This window comes from Microcaecilia unicolor, chromosome 1 (genome assembly GCF_901765095.1).
Source record: "Microcaecilia unicolor chromosome 1, aMicUni1.1, whole genome shotgun sequence".
Classification (NCBI taxonomy): Eukaryota; Metazoa; Chordata; class Amphibia; order Gymnophiona; family Siphonopidae; genus Microcaecilia; species Microcaecilia unicolor.
The window spans coordinates 652,307,418-652,327,855 of NC_044031.1; the positions used below are offsets into that span (position 1 = coordinate 652,307,418).

At 42.8% G+C, this 20,438-nt stretch overlaps 1 protein-coding gene across 1 annotated transcript in view; it reads left to right on the plus strand.

The window, feature by feature from the left end:
- The window catches only part of LOC115456768 (glutathione S-transferase P 1-like), a 41,504-nt gene that overhangs the window by 8,247 nt on the left and 12,819 nt on the right, over nucleotides 1–20,438 (plus strand). Inside the window, exons 2-5 of the mRNA XM_030186054.1 lie at nucleotides 1,582–1,715; nucleotides 7,476–7,511; nucleotides 16,888–17,000; nucleotides 18,628–18,715. Of these exons, the coding sequence (XP_030041914.1) occupies nucleotide 1,715; nucleotides 7,476–7,511; nucleotides 16,888–17,000; nucleotides 18,628–18,715 (238 nt within the window). The 5' untranslated portion in view covers nucleotides 1,582–1,714. The remainder of the gene's footprint in view (nucleotides 1–1,581; nucleotides 1,716–7,475; nucleotides 7,512–16,887; nucleotides 17,001–18,627; nucleotides 18,716–20,438) is intronic.

Genomic DNA, 20,438 nt, shown 5'->3' on the forward strand with positions numbered 1-20,438 from the left:
GTGGTTACTGCAGCAGACTTTGATCCTGGGGAACTGGGCTCAATTCCCACTGCAGCTCCTTGTGACTATGGGCAAGTCTCTTAACCCTCCATTGCCCCAGGTACAAAATAAGTACCTGTATATATGTAAACCACTTTGAATATAGTTGCAAAATACCACAGAAAGGCAGTATATCAAGTCCCATTTCCCTTTTTTTTTGTTACATTTGTACCCTGTGCTTTCCCACTCATGGCAGGCTCAATGCAGCTTACATGGGGCAATGGAGGGTTAAGTGACTTGCCTAGAGTCACAAGGAGCTGCCCGTGTCTGAAGGGGAATTGAACTTAGTTCCTCAGGACCAAAGTCCACCACCCTAACCACTAGGCCACTCCTCTACCCATTCCACTTTTGTTGAGTTTCCCCTGGTCTTTGTATTTTTTGAATGACAGAAAAAACGATTCACCTCCACCCATTCCACTCCACTCAGGATTTTGTAGACCTCAATCATATCCCACCCACCCCCACCCATCTCTTTTCCAAAATGAAGAGTCCTAACCTCTTTAGCCTTTCCTCATACGGAAGCAGTTCCATTCCCTCTATCATTTCAGTTTCTCTTCTTTGAACCTTTTCTAATTCCACTGTATCTTTTTTGAGATATGTTGACCAGAATTGAACACAATATTCAAGGTGAGGTCGCACCATGGAGTGATACAGAGGCATTATAATATTTTTGGTCTTATTTTGCATTTCTCTCCTAATAATCCCTCACATCCTGTTTGCTTTCCTGGCTGCCGCTGCCAGGCAGAAGATTTCAGCGTATTGTCTACAATGACACCTAGGTCCTTTTTTTGAGTGCTAATTCCTGAAGTAGATCCTAGCATTAGATAACTATGATTCAGATTATTCTTCCCAGGAGACAGCAAGCAAACAGAAAAAATGACTAATGAATGATCTATCCATGGTAACGGCAATGTATCCAAATCATCCAAAGAGAAGTTCTCAGAGGAGGTTGGAAATAAAAAATTTGTGTGGCAGCATGTGTCGAGGTATGAACGCACTATTTACTGCCAAGCGCTCTCATGGGGGTCAAGAAAGCCTTAACTTGAGGTTTAATAGGAGAATCAGCTTTTCACTGTACCACAGAAAGGTGGTATATAAATTATCTAATAAATATTAAAGTCCCACAGAAGGATGAGCTCTGGGAACTTCAGTATTCTGACTCTTCAGCAGTTTAATGTAGTCTCGTCTGCAAGTGTAGACAGCTCTGCTGCCAGAATATAACCTTTCACTCCATTTCTGTTGTCTCCTCAAGCATTATACAGAGTTTTTCCTGTTTATTGTTTTGTGCAAAGTCATTGACAATCTGACAGTTGTGGGAAATATTTGTATGTACCTGAGGAATCGTATGCTACAAAAGAGAAATGTATAAGTTTCCCTGCCCTTTTCCCTCTCTCCTTCCTTTCTCATCTCTGTTCTTCGTTCTCCCTTTTGCCATTCTTTAGTATCTGACCCCCTCCCTCCTGATTCCAAGCCTCAAGCTGCATAAACCAGCTAAAATGAACCATTTTCTCCTCCCATCCTTTTTTGTTACTCTTTAAACAGTCTGAGTTCATACTGACGTGGCAGAAATTGTAGGTAGATAAATCTCATACCAGACTGAAAGGACAGGCAGCATCAGAACAGGAGGATACGAAACATCCAGCTTTACACTGAAACACCATCTCCAGCAGTAAGAAGTAAGTGTTGGCACTTTGTCTGTCCCACAGTTCAGCCCTGCTCTAGGGTGGGTACATCTGTGCAGTTCAGGTGTGTGTGCATGGATGTGTTTTGCTTCCATGTGCACACCTGTGTTTATGCTTATATGTATAAACACTCTGATCATATTTGGACTTGGTTATGTTATGTTACAAGTTCATCATGCTTCCATGTTTATCTGTCTGTAACCCTGGGCAATGTACTAGGTACTATACATGGTCTCCAGGTTCAGCCCATTAAACACAGGGGGATGGAGACCAGACAATGGCTATAAGTCCCTCAAGAGTGTCCTAAACAAACAGCATATCCCAGGAATTAAAAAAAGAAGGTTAAAATTGCAGCCAACAGCAAATTTATTGAATACTCTACAACCCAGCTGGTTATAAACAGAGTAAATGTAGTGTACTAAAATTCAAATGTGGGAGCTGATCTTAGTCAGCAAGGCATTCTGGGAGGGGTTAGGTTGACCCACAGTCCTATCAGGATAGTTACTTAACAACAATGATGGGTGCACCCCTTTCAGACAGAAGATGCAAGCCAGGTGAAGTCAAAGTACTTCTCACAGAAGTGGCTGCAAATTGATGTTATGCCTGGGGTACCAATAACTGACCACGAGCAAGTACTGAACACAACCTAAGTGGATGATATTCCATGGGACTTATCTGGGTAGGAGTGCCTCCTACCCAGATAAGTCCCAATTTTCAGCACTCTTATCTGGAAATGCCACTAAAAAGTCTAGACAGACTGCCTTGGCACCATCCATGCAGCATCAGGGTGGTCTGGGACAGAGCCTAGGTGGAGTTTTCAATTACCTGGCTAGTGGTGATTTTCAGTAATTATACAGATAAACATAGGACAGCAAAAAGCATGTCCTAACTTTATTGAGTTTTATTTATTTATTTATTTTATTGCATTTGTATCCCACATTTTCCCACCTATTTGCGGGCTCAGTGTGGCTTACAATACATTGTATTAATGGAAGTACAATTTGTTACAACTCGATTGTGGTTACATTGTTAGGCATTGAGTTTAAAACGGAGTCTACGTATCGTTAAGAGAATAGTACAATGGAACAAAACAATGGAACAACGGATAATGATAGGACTATAGAACAATAGCGCGAAAAAACGTTCGGGTATAGCATTTTACCTGTAGATTAAGGTTTATGTATGTTAAAATGAGAGTACAGATGGGAATGTATTGATGTATTACTAACAGTGTGCGTAGACTTCATGTGTTTTGAACCTTTCGATAGATATTTTCGAAGAGATGAGTCTTCAATAGTTTGCGGAAGTCGGTCAGCTCATTGGTCGCCTTCAGGTTACGTGAAAGATTGTTCCAAAATTGCGTGCTCATATAAGAAAAGGTTGATGCGTGCATCACTTTGTATTTTATGCCTTTGCAATTAGGGAAGTGGAGGTTCAGGAAAGTTCGGGATGATCTTTTAGCGTTTCTAGGTGGTAGGTCTATTAAGTCAGACATGTAGGCTGGGGTTTCACCATGAATGATTTTGTGGACTAGTGTGCATACTTTAAAAGTGATGCGTTCCTTGAGTGGGAGCCAGTGTAGCTTCTCTCGTAAGGGCTTCGCGCTTTCGTATTTTGGTTTCCCGAAAATGAGTCTGGCAGCTGTGTTCTGGGCTGTTTGAAGTTTCTTCAGTATTTGCTCCTTACAACCTGCGTATAGTGAGTTGCAGTAATCCAAATGGCTAAGTACGAGTGATTGCACTAGGCTGCGGAAGACGCTGTAAAACATCTTTTTGGTTGTGATGTTTGCGTGATTTTCGAGTGTTAGGTGGCGGTCAATAGTATCTCCAAGGATTTTTAAAGTTTCAGAAATTGGAAGATTTAGTTTTGGTGTGTTTATAGCGGTGAATTCATTCATGTTGTATTGGGAGGTAAGTATCAGGCATTGAGTTTTTTCTGCATTCAGTTTCAAACGAAATGCATCTGCCCAGGTGTTCATGATGTGTAAGCTTTGGTTGATTTCATTGTGGATTTCTTTAATGTCTTGTTTGAAAGGGATATACTGTATATTGTTACATCGTCAGCGTATATATTTGGGTTGAGGTTGTGGCTTGCTAGAAGTTTTGCCAGGGTAGTCATCATTAGGTTGAAGATAGTTGGTGAGAGGGGTGATCCTTGCGGTACTCCACATTCTGGTGTCCATGCTGCAGACGTAGTTGAATTTGATGTGACCTGGTATGAGCGTAAGGTTAGGAACCCCTTGAACCAGTTTAGGACATTGCCTCTGATGCCAAAGTATTCAAGTATATGTAGTAGGATTCCTTGGTCCACCATGTCAAAGGCACTTGACATGTCAAATTGTAGAAGGAGTATATTGTTGCCGGTTGCAATCATTTGTTTAAATTTAGTCATTAGTGTAATTAGTACTGTTTCGGTGCTGTGGTTCGATCGAAATCCTGATTAGGCATCATGCAGTATTGAGAATTTGTCTAGATAGTTTGTAAGTTGTTTTGTTACCATCCCTTCGGTTATTTTGGTTATTAGTGGTATGGATGCTACTGGTCGGTAAATAGTTATTTCACTTGCACTTTTCTTTGCGTCCTTGGGTATTGGGGTGAGTAGAATATTTCCTTTTTCTTTTGGGAAAAGCCCGCTTTGTAGCATGGAGTTTACATGGTTCGTTAGGTCTGTTATGAATTGTTGAGGGGCTGGTTTCATGAGGTTGTTTGGGCATATGTCTAGTTATCCATATGACTACCCAGTCTAAATATCACTGGTACCTGGTTATAAAATCACTACAGCAACCAGTGTTTATGTCAAATGTTGACCACTGTCACTAAATACTATCCCCTTAGAGTCCCAAACATATAGCTTCACATGACATCCCCAGGATCCCCCTCCATAGGAGCTGTTGTTCTCCTGTTGAGAGTCCATGGTAATCCTCTTCACTACCCTGCCACCCAACAAACACATCCAATCTCACCTCTTCCTCTGTTGTGGCCATCCAATGAGCTCATACCCTGTTTTCTAGAATGCTGGTGTCAGAGCATCATCCCTGGCTACCTCTTGGGTGATGTGACCACCACTAGTACCAAAAGTATTCCTCTTACCACATTCACCAGGAAATCAGTTCTACTCTCTAGAATTTGTCCTCATTTTCTAGATCTTTGATCTCAGAGCTAATCACATCCTATGATACTTTACTACAACTCATAGATAACAGCAATATTTTTTTAAAATAAAGTATTTCTTTAGGTTTCAAAATGCTGTCAGGGCCAGATTAACACTATATAGGCAAATATTATTTGTGGGCCCCCAACCATAGATCCCCATTTACACCTTTTCTAACATCCTGTAGCATCCCATTTACTTTCCCTGCTCTCTCACCCTCTCATCCCCAAGATCTTCATTCATGGCCTTCTCCCTACATGTCACCTCTCCAGAAGCAGTAGGGAAAAATGTAGAGCCTGGCTGTGGGTGTGAGAGTGAGCATGGAGAGTAGACAAATATAGGCTTCAATGGAGATGCCAAGTTACCCCATCCCTGGAAGGAGATTTTGGGCCAGCTCTGGATTTCTTATAATCCTATCACGGTACATCATGGGATCTATACCACTGATTTCAATGGGTAGAATCTGACTACAAATAGCACACTGAATAACTTCAAAAACAGGAAAGGCCATCGTCTCCTTCTGCAACCAGGTAACTTGGCAGCTCAGGAGCAGTAGGCTGATAAAAAAGGAAGTTTGGTAAGTCATTTTCACCTTTCATTGTCTCTGGTACAGACCAGAGATGCCAGGGGTAGACTGTAAATTTATATTTCAGACACATTACCCATAAATCTTACTCTTTGGAACAAAGTTTAACATCTAAAAAAAACTTCACAAATGGAAGAAGAAAATGATATGTTTTCAGGTTTCTTTGGTGCTTCTGAAAGGCTAGAGACAAAGTGGAGGCAGTTTTGGGATGGTTTTGAAATAAATTTGCCCAGGTAAGTTATTAGCTAGGTAAATTCCTCAAGTGAATCTCCCCATTCCAGCCAAATTTCCAATGGTAAACTCTTCTGATATGAGACTGTTCCCTGTAGGAATGACTATCTCAGACACAGCTCCAGCTCTGTAGGGGAATACTGCAATCCCAAGGAGAACCCAAATCTGTAAGGAAAAAATGGCTATCCACAGCATGAGTCCCTATATCTGAACAGAGGTGTGCAGTATCTAGGACAGTGATTCCCAAGCCTGTCCTGGCAGAACCCCAGCCAGTCAGGTTTTCAGGATACCACAATGAATATTCATGAGATCAATTTGCATATGTTTCCTCTTTGGTATGCAAAGCTATCTTATACAAATTTATTGAGGATATCCTGAAAACCTGATTAGCTCTGGTTTCCCCAGGACAAGTTTGGGAATCACTGATCTAGGGAATTATTTATACTGACCCCTGGTTGCAACTCTACTCTGTTCGCTGGCAATAAGCACATTGACAGGAAGCACTCCCATACACTCTGTCAGCTCCTTTGGCTGCCAGGTCTGCTAAGCTGAGGTGTATACTAGAAATTAAATCTTGTTACTATATACCTTTGTATTTAATTCCATAACTGTTTATATACCTGCCTATAATTTCCTTTATGTTACTGTGTACAGTTAAGTTCAAAAGTGCATTTAACAACAGCGTTTTGTTGTTACATTCAGCCTGGTGTCTGATCTAACTGGGGTGCAAGGAGTTGCCTATAGAGTTCATAAAGCTGCTTTCTGTTAGGATAATATTTGTACACCCCAAGCCAGCACAGTTTCTAGAACCCTGAGTTCAGGCAAAGAAGAATTTACCTCCTCAAACCCATGACTCCTCAAACCTGAAGGTCACCAGGGCCTACCACCTACAAGGCACTATTAGTCACAGGTCAAAAGGGAGTCCAAGGGCTAGATATTAATGACACTGTTAGCTTTTAGCTTAACACCCTGATTGCTTTCTCCAGTATAGCTGAAGCTGTAAAACCATTATAGTAGTTAACCCTTCTAGCAGTGGTGTAGCTACGGGTGGGGCTAGGTGGGCACAGGCCTACCCATTCTTGGCTCAGGCCCACCCAGCAATGACACTACACTGCCTTCTCCTCTCTCTCCTCCGTGGCGCCCCAGCATCTGCCCTCCTGTCACTAAATCCCATCCCTCCTGGTGCACCCCAAAGGTGTCCCCAGAGCCTGCTGCTATCTATCTCTGCTACCTATGCTGGCCCACAGGCATCCATCCATTGCGTCCCACCCTTGATGACATCATTTCCTGTTTCCTGTGTGGTGGGACGTGCCCCATCATAGCAGATGGAAGCCTGTGGGGCCAGCACACACAGCAGAAATGAACCACTGCAGGTGCCAGGGATGCTCACAAGGCATACTGGGGAGGGAAGGGCCCAGCAACAGGAGAGCAGATGCTGGAAAGTCATGGAGGAAAGATGTTGGATGTGGGGTAAGTAAAAAAAAAAAATGTAAATTTTTTTAAATCTCAGGGTGTGGGAGACGTGGAAGGGCCCATCCAAATTAACTCTGGGCCCATCCAAAATACTGAGTCTGGCTATGCTCTTGGACTAATGGTTAGAGCAGCAGGCTGAGAACCAGAGAAACCAGCATTCAACTCCCTCTTCTTCCACAAGTGCACCTTAGGCAAGTCAATTTGTCCTACGTTGCCTCAGGTAAAAACTCAGATTGTAAGCCCATTTGGGCAAAGCAATATCTACTGTATATCATTTTAATATCTGTAATTTAAACACTCTTTTCTTTTTGCAGTGTCTGGCTATATTATCACCTATTTTCCACTTCGAGGCAAGTCTTTAACTCTCTCCTTCTCTTCTTCATTTGCTTCAGGAATGATGGAGAAAGCAAGATCATAAACCTACTTTGCTGTTCATGCACACTGCTGCATAGAGGGTTCAATATATACAGCTTACCACATGAAGGCATGCTTCCTGGGGGTGGGGGTGGGGGTGGGAGTGGTACTGGGTAGCCATTCCAGAAGACTGGGTGTTATATTGATAGGTATCTGATTAGGGGGTAAAGATGGCACATGTCACTGAGTACCACCATGACTATATACTAGATTCATTATATTTTCCTGATTTTATGGTTATCCTTTGCTTTCAGTCAACAACTAATCTAAACTGATCTAATCTGTGGTTTATATTCCATCAACTCCCCTAGGGTCCGAAGTGGATTACAAAAAGGTTATATGCAGAATACAAATAAAAACCAATCCATAAGAAGTTTAGAAAAAAACAGTTTAAAAAGTTCCTAAATTAAAAAGGTCTGTAAGAAACATTGAAAAACTAGATAAAATTTCAAAAGTCTTAATTCCCAAGGTAAGGCATTCCATCCTGCCATTGCCTGATAACTAACAGAGCCTTTGAGTAGTTTTTTAAAATGTATTTTTTCACAGAAGAGAAGAGTAAGATAGGGGTAAAGTTTGAATGCAACATTCTAGGGTTAGTTAAAAAAAAACAAGCAAATTAAATATTCAGGAGCAAAGCCCCCCAACAATTCATACATAATGCAAGCCTTTGAATTCTGTTCTCACAGAAACTAGCAACCAATGTAGCTTAACCAATAATAGATTAGCCTGATCAAATTTTAGCCAATACAAAATCAATTTTGCAGCTACATTCTGCAAGGTTTGTAATTTCAATCTCAAATGTGTAGAGATATCGGAGCGTAAAATGTTATAATAGTCAAGGTGAGAAAGAATCAGGGCTTGTACCAAAAGAGTAAGCAACTCTCATTGTAGTATTCTGGTGGGTCAGGATTGGTACCAGCTTGCTCTGGGAGGCCAGTGATACAAATAATCCACTCATTCCACACTTCTCTCTCAATCAATAAGTCAGTCCAGGCCTGAATATAAGTTCTGAACCAAAGGATTTACTTAAAACTTGGATCCTTCAGGCAAAATTGGGACAACTCAGCATTATGTATGTATGGGCACAGTCAAAGTGCAAAAATAGTCTCCAACACTTACAGTCTCTTAGACATTCCTTTAGGGAGGCTCCTACGGATATCTTAGATGTAGTAGTGGGCACTCTGATGTGTATCTTTCATGGTAGTAGCTAATACTCTGGTGCAACCTTAGCTCTCACTGCTGGATATCCACCTCTGGGTAGCTCAGTGGATGTCCAGGTCAGATGGATGACTCAGGGTCCCATGATTCCTGTTGTGGTCACATGTTGTGGTCTAAAATAGCCTCATATGCCTCAATTCACCTAACTAGCTACCAAATTAACTAAAAACCTTTCTAGGTCTAACAAAGAGTAGGAGTGACTGGGTGTGTGCACTACCTCTGAATCGTACTCTTAACTAAACTAAGAACACAACATAACTTAAGTGCGCTGACTGACTAAGCAGAAGACTTACAGCGATTGCAGCCACTGTTCTTCCTTCCAGAAGCTTGGCGGGGGGAGGAGGCTGTTCCTGTCAGTATCAATCTGGCAGGGGGAGGGACAAAGGGGAATCTTTATTCCTCTGGCTCTATTCTGGCTGTCAAGCACAAAGAGGGGAGGGGGGAGGAAGACTGTACTTCCTTCTTGGGCTGGTGGGTTTCCAGTGTTGCCCCTCACTATGTGGCTTCTCACTCTCCCTCTCTTCTTTCCGGGGGCCACACATTCTTTAAGGATCTCTCAGGGCAATATCTCCAAATGGGTCAGTTTTGTGCATACTGTGACAGCAATGAGCCTCACTCCTAAGCCATAGGTAGAGTATGATTTCAGCGTAATGGACCTCTTAGATTAGTGGCAGAGATTGATGCATAAACAATTTGATGGTATCTATGTCCAAAATGCATTTCAAATCTCCTAAAACTTTCTCTCACCAGTGGTAAAGCCTCAAGGGGGGGAGGGGAGGCCTCAGCGGCCTGGAATCTCTCATTTTGGGTTAAGGCCCCTCCAAAATTGTAGCACTTATGGAAAGGCTGGTGGGGATGCCCAAGCCCTGTCAGCCAAGGCAGTCTGCTGCCCGAGCCCCTTCCCATGCTGCCTGAGCAGTGAAGAAGTCAGTGGCATTCTTCAGCTGTTGCCAGCACTCCCACATAGCTCTGAGTACGTGTGGGAGTGCCATAGTCAGTGGCTGACATTTACCACCAACCTCTTCGCTGCTCAGGCAGCATGGGAGGGGGCTTGGGCAGTAGACTGCTTCAACATCCCTGTCAGCAAAGGTAGAATTTAATGCTGCTGGGGGGAGGGAGAAGAACAGATGAAAGGAAATGAGTCCACCCCTGGGCTCCCCCTTTCTCCAAAATTGACTTTTGCATATGCCCCTGACACAGACTAAGAAGTGTCCCCTAACGGCAGGCTTAAAGTTAATAAGTAACAATAAATAGGCACAATAGATTCAAAGGCAAACAGGTAACTGGAAGACTATTCTTAATTATAATAAAATTCCAATTTATTGGGCTCTCCAAAAATGTATGAGTTTATACAAAACTATGGATAATAAAACAAGGAGGCACAAAGATTATAAAAACAAAGGGCTCTTTTTACAAAGCTGCGCTACCAATTAGTGGCATGCTGAATGCGAAGAAGCCCATGGGAATGAAACAGCTCCCACACTTCGGGCTCTGGCTCCCCCTACCAGGGAAAGTCAGATACGCTCCTGTTCTGCCCTCACAGCTTTCTGTGTATATTTACCTTCAGTTTTCTACTGTACTGACAGCCTTAATGTAAGCTGCTTCCTGCTTTGGTCCAGTAATCTTTATACCCATAGGTTAAATATTTCATGTAATTTCTTCTCCAGTCTCCTTGAGACCTGTCTTGCTAATGCTTCAGTCAGGCACAACCTTTGACCATACTGGTCAAGTCCAGAGGCCCTAGCCTTTTGGGTAGTCCTCTGCATCACTCTCCCTAAGGAGAAAATATCCATTTTGGTTCCCAGTACAGCAATCAAGGTCACATAAGCTTCCTCTCCCCTTCCATCCCTGCAAGTCAATTATCTCTTTACCAGTTTGACATTCATCAACATCAGCATTCATTTGCATCCATTCCCAGCGAGGTTATGCAACTTCTCAACAGCCCATCCTTTAGTGTTTCAATGATCTGCATGCAGTAAGTTACTTGTCTTTACTTATCTGTATTAAACTGTTCGAAACTGAGATTGAGACTCCTCTATGAATGTTGAACTGGTTTAGCTAATTGTTGAATACTGCACTGAAAAAACACAGTATGAGAATAGAATAGCTTCACTCTATTACTTTATCATAAGAACATAAGAATAACCATACTGGGTCAGACCAATGGTCCATCTAGCCCAGTATTCTGTTTCCAACAGTGGCCAATCCAGGTCACAAGTGTCTGGCAGAAACCCAAATAGTAGCAACATTCCATGCTACCAAGCCCAGGGCAAGCAGTGGCTTCTCCCATGTTCATCTCAATAACAGACTATGGATTTTTCCTTCAGGAAATTGGCGAAATCTTTTATAAACCCAGATATTTTAACCACTGCTACTACATCCTCCAGCAAAGAGTTCCAGAGCTTAACTATTCATTGAGTGAAAAAATATTCCCTCCTATTTGTCTTAAAAGTATTTCCTTGTAACTTCATTAAGTCTCCCCTAGTCTTTGTACTTTTTGAAAGAGTACAAAATCGATTCACTTCTACTCGTTCTACACTATTCAGGATTTTGTAGACCTTAATAATATCTCCCCTCAGCAATCAATTTTTCCAAGCTGAAGAGCCCTAAACTCTTTAGCCTTTCCTCATAGGAGAGGAGATCCAACCCCTTTATCATTTTGGTTGCTCTTCTTTGAACCTTTTCTAATTCCACTATATCATTTTTGAGATACGGTGACCAGAACTGAACGCAATACTCAAGGTGAGATCACACCATGGAGTGAATACAGAGGCTTTATAGTATTCTCTTTTTTTTTACCATCCTGTTACTAATAATTCCTATCATCCTGTTTGCTCCTTGTGACTCTGGGCAAGTCACTTAACCCTCCATTGCCCCAGGTACAAAATAAGTTCCTGTATATAATACATAAACCACTTTCAATGTAACCATGGAAAGGCAGTATATCAAGTCTCATTCTCTTTCCCCCTTTTATAGCCACCAAAGCACACTGGGCAGAAGATTTCAGCGTATTGTCTACAATGACACTTAGGTCTTTTTCTTGACTGCTGACTCCTAAAGTGGACCCCAGATTAAGATAACTATGATTTGTATTATTCTTCCCAATCTGTATCACTTTGCATTTGTCTACATTAAATTTAATCTGCCATTTGGATGTCCAATCTTTCAGTTTCCTAAAGTTGTCTGGCAATTTTTCACAATCCATATTTGTTTTGACAACTTTGAATAGTTTTGTGTCATCAGCAAATTTAATCACCTCACTCGTTGTTCTGATTTCCAGATCATTTATAAATATGTTAAATAGCAAAAGTCTCAGTACACATCCATGCGGCACTCCACTATTCACCCTCCTCCATTGAGAAAAATGGCCATTTAACCCCACCCTCTGTTTTCGGTCCAATAACCAATTCTTAATCTACACAAGGACATTGCCTCATATCCCATGACTCCTTAATTTTCTCAGGAGTCTCTCAAGAGGTACTTTGTCAAAAGCTTTCTGAAAATCTTGATACACTACATTAACTGGCTCACCTTTATCTACATGTTTATTCACACCTTCAAAGAAATGAAGCAAATTGGTGAGGTAAGACCTCCCTTGGCTGAATCTATGCTGACTCTGTCCCATTAAACCATGTTTGTCTATGTGTTCTGTAATTTTATTCTTTATAATAGTTTCCACTATTTTGCCTGGCACTGAAGTCAGGCTTACCAGTCCATAATTTTCTGGTTCACTCCTGGAACCCTTTTTAAAAACCGGTGTCCCATTGGCCACCCTCCAGTCTTCAGGTACTACATACAATTTTTTTATTTTATTTATAAGAATTTAATTTTACAAGCACTAAAATAACTTGCCAGAAATACAGACAAAATAATACAAGAATTATTTCAATCAGGTAATTATAAACTCTTCCTTAGACCACAAAATAGGGAGAGTGAAACAAGACAAGGAGATCAATTAAACAACAGTAAACAAAGAAAATGTGGTATTAACCTAATTTTCCCCAGTTATTTATTATCTGAATCATTATTCCACATTGATCGTCTGGTTGGCTTCTTCAAACCCAAAACGGCGTATAGTCAATTTATTTCGTTGGAAACATACTTATTGTCCAATATTAGTGGAAATAATACAACTGATTTCATTTTTTCTCTTTTAAAACCAGAAATTATTTAACAATACAAACACTTGAGTCTCTAATCCAATTCCCACTGATTAAGGTAATCCCAATTTCACAGGCTTCACTCCTTTTGAATAAATATACTACTACATACAATTTTAACTGACAGGTTACAGATCACCAGCAACAGATCAGCAATTTCAAGTTTGAGTTCTTTCAGTACCCAGGGATGTATACCATCCAGTCCAGGTGATTTATCACTCATTAACTTGTCAATTTAGCTCAGTACATCTTCCAAGTTCAACAGGATTTCTTTTACTTCTTCCACATCATCATCCCTGAAAACCATTTCTGGTATAGGAAGATCTCTTACATTTTCTTCCATAAAGACCGAAACAAAGAATTCATTCAATCTTTCTGCTATGGCCCTGTCCTCCCTGAGTGCTCCTTTTGCTCCTTCATGATCTAAAGGTCCCACAGATTCCCTCACAGGCTTCCTGCTTCTGCCTGATATACCTGCTTTTCTTCTTCCCAGTCATGGACTCACTGTTTTAAGCTTTTTTTTTGTCCTGTGGATTTTCCCCAAGTCCATCTTAATAATGGCTTATGGACTTTTCTTTTAGATTTGGATAGCTTCCTAAAAGAAAAGTCCATAAGCCATTATTAAGATGGACTTAGGGAAAAACCACTGCTTATTTCTAGGATAAGCAGCATAAAATGTATTGTACTGTTTTGGGATCTTGCCAGGTACTTGTAACCTGGATTGGCCATTGTTGGAAACAGGATGCTGGGCTTGATGGACCTTCGGTCTGTCCCAGTATGGCAACATTTATGTACTCAGCAGTAACAGGGTGGAAAGGAACCAATTCACAGCAGTACATTTACATATGTACTTACATATGATTTATGTGTGACTATCTTCACTAAATTATAAGTTCCAGAGAGCAGGAAATGTCTAAATTTTAAAATCTCTGTAAAGCACTTGTATGCCCCAAAGTGCTATAGAAATGACAGTAAATAAATTATCAGGGGAAAATACTACTACTCACATATGGCCAGGTGCAAATAGCCCTCTGAAATGAAAACAAACATGTAATTTCTTTACCAGCAGGTTTAAGGCAAAATAACTAAGCCACCTTTAACAGAAAGTTTTAAGTCATGGAAAAACTGCATAGAACTAATGAGATTAGTTTGTTTAATTACTGCTAGGTGTTGCTTAGTGGGTGGGGTTCCCCTTTCCCTGCTGGAAGTTCTGCCTTTGCTCTCACAGCCTGATTACAGTGGAGGTCCCTCCTAGTAACCTGGGTGGAGTGTTGGCAACCTGCTGGCATTTGCCTGACCTGGCTGGTGTTTAGTCTAGGAGGCTGGCAGCCAGCATGTCCTCTCAACTGAAAGTATGAAAACCAGCAATCCAACTGAGCCTTGGCAGCTTCCTAGCAGTAACCAGATACATGGTCCAGCTTTGAGCCAAGGTTGTCTAGGAGCTGTGTGGTGTGGGGTGCAGTATCGTTTCCCTGGACTCAGATTCCCCTTGCAGCAGTTTGGTTACTGTGCAAGACCTGAGCTTCCTAGCAATAACCAGATACATGGTCCAGCTTTGAGCCAAGGTGGTCTAACAGCCCCTGTAGGATCCTTTCTCTCATCGTGGCCTTATGTCCTGGTTAGGCAGCTCAGCTCAGGTCTTGCACTGCAACCAAACTGCTGCAAGGAGAAGCTGAGTCCAGGGAAACTCTACACTGCACCCCACACCACACAGCTCCTAGAGTCCATGATGGTGGTGGGCATCACAGCCAGTGTTTCTGGCTTCTCCTTCTATAAGCAAGTGATGCAGATATTGGTGAGTTTCTTCTTAAAGACTTTCCAGTTTGGGGAGAGGGAGATGACATAGCAATATTGTAGCATAGTAACATAGGAAATGACAGCAGATGAAGACCTGTATGGTCCATCCTAGGGTTACCATATGGCTCCAGAAAAAGGAGGACGGATTGAGCCAGCCGGGTTTTACTTCCATTGCTTTCAATGGAAGTAATTGAGCCAGCCGGGTTTTACTTCCATTGCTTTCAATGGAAAGCAATGGAAGTAAAACCCGGCTAGCTCAATCCGTCCTCCTTTTTCTGGAGCCATATGGTAACCCTAGTCCATCCAGTCCACCCAAAAAGGTGGCCAGAGTTTCAAAAGCTCCTCTGTGCAGGTCACACCCCTCTCTACCCTGTTTAGTGTGAAGGTCATTTATTTTTGCTTTCATTTCATGCTCTTTCTCAGTGCATTTTTTCTAGCGAAAAAGGTGCAGGTACTCAAATGCTAGGCCACCCTTCAAGGGTGGGGTGATTACTGAGGGACCCACCCCACAATAGCCATGCTCCTTGCAACCAGTCACAGAATCTATGACAAGGCAGAATTGGTGTGTAAAGCCTGAGCTCTTTCATTAAAACTTGGGGATCATGGGTCAATTTTAGCACACAATGGAAAAGGTGCCAGTTCTCAGCACCCCCAAGTACCCCCTCAAAAAAGCCCTGCTCTTTCTACATAGGGATCCTCTGTGTTTATCCCACAAGTTTTTGAATTCCATCAGTTTTTGTCTCCGTCATCTCTCCTGGGAGTGTATTTCAGATATCCACCACCCTCCACATGACTAAGTATTTGCTGACGTTACTCCTAAGTCTACCACCCTGCAACCTTAATTCATGTCCTCTGGTTCTACCACTTCCCTGTCACTGAAAAAGATGTTTGTATATTAATACCTCGCAAGGATTTAAAAATTTGTATCATATCTCCACTGTCCCTTATTTCTTCTAGGGCAGTGGTTCCTAAACCAGGTCCTGGAGGCACCCCAACCAGTCAGGTTTTCAGGATATCCACAATGAATATTCATGAGAGACATTTGGGTGCACTGCCTCTACTGTATGCAGTGGTGTGCTGGAGCAGGCTCTCACAGGCTCGCAAGAGCCGGTTGTTTTAAGAATTTTGGGAGCCGGTTGTTAAAGTAGGGCCCTCCATGGCTACTTTAACAACTGGCTCCCAAAATGTGGGCTTGGGCCCCCTGCTGAATTATCTTTTACTTTGCTGGTGGGGATGCTGAGCCAAGTAAATAGACTACTGCTGCTCCCCACTCCTTGTTTCCAGCTCTGGGCAGCAGGCTGGGACTTCTTGAGCATGTGAGAGAAGTTCCAGCATGCTGCTCAGAGCAAGATGTTGGGAATGGTGGCAGTCCATTTATTGGCTGCCAGCAAAGGTATGCCTAGCGTGCCCGCATGAAGGGAGGGAGGAGAGAGAGGCAAGTGTTGCTCTCCCCCACCCCCCAGCCACCCCTGGCCCTTCCAACTGCAGAGCTGGTTACGTCCGGAGAAAGAGCCTGTTGCTAAAAATTTACCAGCACACCCCTGACTGTATGCAAACGTCTTTCATGAATATTCATTATGGATATCCTGAAAACCTGACTAGTTGGGGTGCCTCCAGGACCTGGTTTGGGAACCACTGTTCTAGGGTATGCATATTCAGACCTTCGTGTCTCTTTTCATACATCCTTTTGGGTGCAAACCTCATACCATTTTTGTTGCCTTCTTCTGAGTGGAGCAATATAAGTATTGTGTAAGCAGTGGCATCCCCCCAAAATAATAAATACGTTAAGGGATTCTTTGCTATAAAATGATTCTCCACAAGAGAAAAAGAGAAACTGGGTAGTGGATGAGTTTGGTCCCGGGGAGAGTTGGAGGGAGTCCACTGTAGTACTTCAGTGGTCCCTGATGACCTATGAGGGGTGCTGAATGAGCATTCCAGAGGAGACAGTGAAAGTTCTGGCATTCCTTCTGTTTAGAGGAAGCAGCAGAGACTACCAGAAAGAATAAAAGAACAAGACCAAAGAGAAAAAGGGGGATTCCCAAGAATAAACTAGGTTTTCTGCATGGAGAGAACAGAGTAACTGTCTTTTTGTGTTCCCTCCAATGAGAATCTCTTTTATTTTATTTTAAATCCCTAGGACGGGCAGAAGCCATACGCTTGCTTCTCGCAGATCAGGGTGCTGAGTGGAAAGAAGAAGTTGTGTCAGAGAAGAAGTGGAAAGGCGGAGAAGTAGACCTGAAAAAGACAACCGTGAGTAACAAGACAGAGTATTACCTTGGACAGAACCCATGATTCTGTGTAGGGTGATAAAAAGGGTGTTATAAGAATAATAACTGGTAGTCACCCCTGATTACAAGAAAAATGTTATTTATATCTCAACTGAATTATTAGGATAGAAAAATAAATCTCTCCCAACACAGCTAAAGGTTTTCCTAGAAGTAGTAAACAGATATTGGAGCAGGCCTATGGTTAACCTGAACAACACAGGTAGAAAATATACTCTTACCTTACCGCTGTTGACTTCTCTAGAGACAAAATGAGGTAATTTGTTGTTAAGAAAATGAAATCATACTTACAAAGGAACACTTCTTTCCAGTGCGTTTTTTCTAACAAAAAAGGTGCCAGTACTCAAAGGTACTCAAATGTCAGGCCACCCTTCAGGGGTGGGGTGATTACCGAGGGACTCACCCCACAATAACCAGGCCCCCTGCAACCAGTCACAGAATCTATGACAAGGCAGAATTGGTGTATACAGCCTGAACTCTTTCATTAAAACTTGGGGACATGGGTCAATTTTATCAGGCAATGGAAAAGGTGCCGGTACTCAGTACCCTCAAGTACCCCCTCAAAAAAAGCCCTGCTTCTTTCAATCATAAAAACAAAAACTGAATGAAAATCTATCACAATGTTTTTGTTTGTATGGTCTCAACATTCTTTTGGTTACAGGTGTATGTTTTTTCAGGAAGTGTGGGGAGCTTGCATGTCCACAGATTTAAAAGCCAGTTTTCAAAGCAAACTCTCTCTGGAGTTTCTCTCAGGGGCAACGTCTCCAAATGGGCTAGTTTTCTAGCTGAATTATTATGCGAGGCATTATTTTAATTTTGTGCATACAGTCACGATAATGAACCTCACTCCTAAGCCACAGTATATGAAACATGACCTGTCTCTCAAATTTACTGCTAACAGTCGTCATACTTGCATTGTGCCACAGAGACAGAGAGCAGGGGCGTAGCCAGACACCCAATTTTGGGTGGGCCTGTGCCCAAGATGGGTGGGCAGAAGAACCCCACCCCATCCCATCCCATAGGTGATTTGGTCTCTCCTCTCGCCTGCGTGCCATATGGTCTCTCAATTATCCTCCCTCTCCTGCACACCTTTTAAATTTCAGATTTTCACCAGCAGTAAGGAGCAACTAATATACACTACTCATGTAGGCCCCACATCCTTCCCACTGATGCAGCTTCCTGTTTCCGCATAGGTGAGAATACGTCAGAGGGAAGGCTGGGGGGCCGGTGTAAGCAGTATGTGTCAGTCGCTGCTTCCTGCAAGCGAAGATCTGCTATTTATAAGGTATGCAGGAGGGACAGTTGTTGGGAGTTTTCAGCTTGGGAATCTCTGCCAGCCACTGTTCTGGAGTTCATAAGATGTAACTTGAATCGGCAACTTATCCAGGTGTGTCTGGAAATTCTTTACAATCAAGCCTGCAGCTCCCAATATGATGGGAAATATTTTTTGTATCTTTCTGTCTCATTTTCTTGGTCTCTGACTGCATTTCCTGGTATTTAAGGATCTTTTTCTCCCTTTGGCCAACTAAGGCTTTACCCATCTAGTTCCTTGTTTTGTGATTTTTTGCATTCTTATATTATTTATTCATTAGGTGTTTGGTCAGTTACCACAATTCCAGGATGGAGATTTTGTTCTGTATCAATCAAATGCAATCCTGCGATACTTAGGACAGAAGTATGGTAAGTCTCTGGAAATGGCTGTGTGATAGAGTTGGTCTCCATAACACAGGTTTTGGGATTCTGCAGAGAGATAATATGACACGGTCATGGCTATTAAACAAGCCCTGAAAGCGTCTGTACATCATTTACAGATCTAATAAAAAGCATAATGTGAGTCTTTAAACATAAAGCTGCATGTGGGGGAGGGGAGAGGTTTAATTTCATAAAGCTTTTGAAGCACGTTTTGCATGTGGAAAAGGATTCTTATCGAATTACACAGGAGTATACATGAGTAAACATTAACCGCCTAATTCTATAAAAGTCGCCATAAATTGCATGCACAATTGAATAACAAGCCAATTAGTGCCGACAATTGGCTTTTTAACAAGCAGTTATTGGCGCTAATTAAATTATGGGGGAGATTCTATATATGGAGCCTAAAATAAATCAGTGCAGACTAAGCGTATTCTATGAGCAGTGGCTAGAGTTAGGTGTGGTATATAGAATACGCTTAGTTGGCATCCTAGCACCTGAAACTACACCCATTTACAGCAACAAAAATGTGTCGTAAATCCTGGCCTATAGAGTTAGACGCACTGAGCCATATTCTGTAACTACGCACGTAAATTTTGGAATGCCAACAAATGCCCATTTCCCCACCCACCCATAACCATGCCCCTTTTTGCCTGCACGCTTTAGAAGTTTGGCGCACTTCATTAGAGAATACGTTTAGCAAGTTCTGCGCATGAATTCTAATCAGTTCCAATTAGTGCTCATTATTGCTTGTTAAGAGCTGTTATCAACACTGATTACCTTATTAAGCCAATTAAGTTATGTGCACAGATCTCTAGGCGTGCTATATAGAATCTGGGGGTTAATGGATAAGTGTTATCTGGCTACGTATCACCAAATATTCAATGCTGATGCCTGGACATGACCAGTATTGAAAATTTGGGGATACTGCCAGCGGTGGCCAAAAACCTGCTGACCACTGCTGCCTGAATATTGACCCCTTAGAGTAAATGAACACATTTACATCTTCTTTATAGCAGACTAGTAAAAAAGGCCCATTTTTCACACAAATGAAACGGGCGCTAGCAAGGTTATCCTCCGAGTTCCAGCTTGGCCCCCTCTCATCTGAGTTCCAGGCCCCCCCTCTCCTCCGAGTTCCAGGCCTCCCTCCCTCCCTCTCTCTCTCTCCTCCGAGTTCCAGGCCCCCCTCCCTCTCCTCCGAGTTCCAGGCCCCCGCCCTCCCTCTCCTCTGAGTTTCTGGCCCCCTCCCTCCCCCCCTCATCCGAGTTCCAGGCCCCCCTCCCTTTCCTCTGAGTTCCAGGCCCCCCTCTCCTTTCCTCTTCCAGGCCTCCCTCCCTCCCTCTCTCTCCTCCGAGTTCCAGCCCCCTCTCTCTCCTCCAAGTTTCTGGACCCCCTCTCCTCCGAGTTCCAGCCTGGCCCCCTCCCTACCCCCCTCATCCAAGTTCCAGGCCCCCTCTCTCCTTCGAGTTCCAGGCCCCCTCCCTCCCTCTCCTCCGAGTGCTAGCCCGACCTGCGCTGGCCGCCCTCTTCTCCCAGTCCTCCGCCTGTCCGTCACCTTCCTGCGAGCCACCCAGAATTTAAAAGTTCTTACCTCGGGGTCCGGTGGCATCAGTGAAAGGCGAGCAGGCTCGGCGCTTCAGCCTGCCTTCCCTTCTCTGTCAGCTCTGCCTCTGGTCCCTCCCTTGCGGAAACAGGAAATGAGGGCGGGACC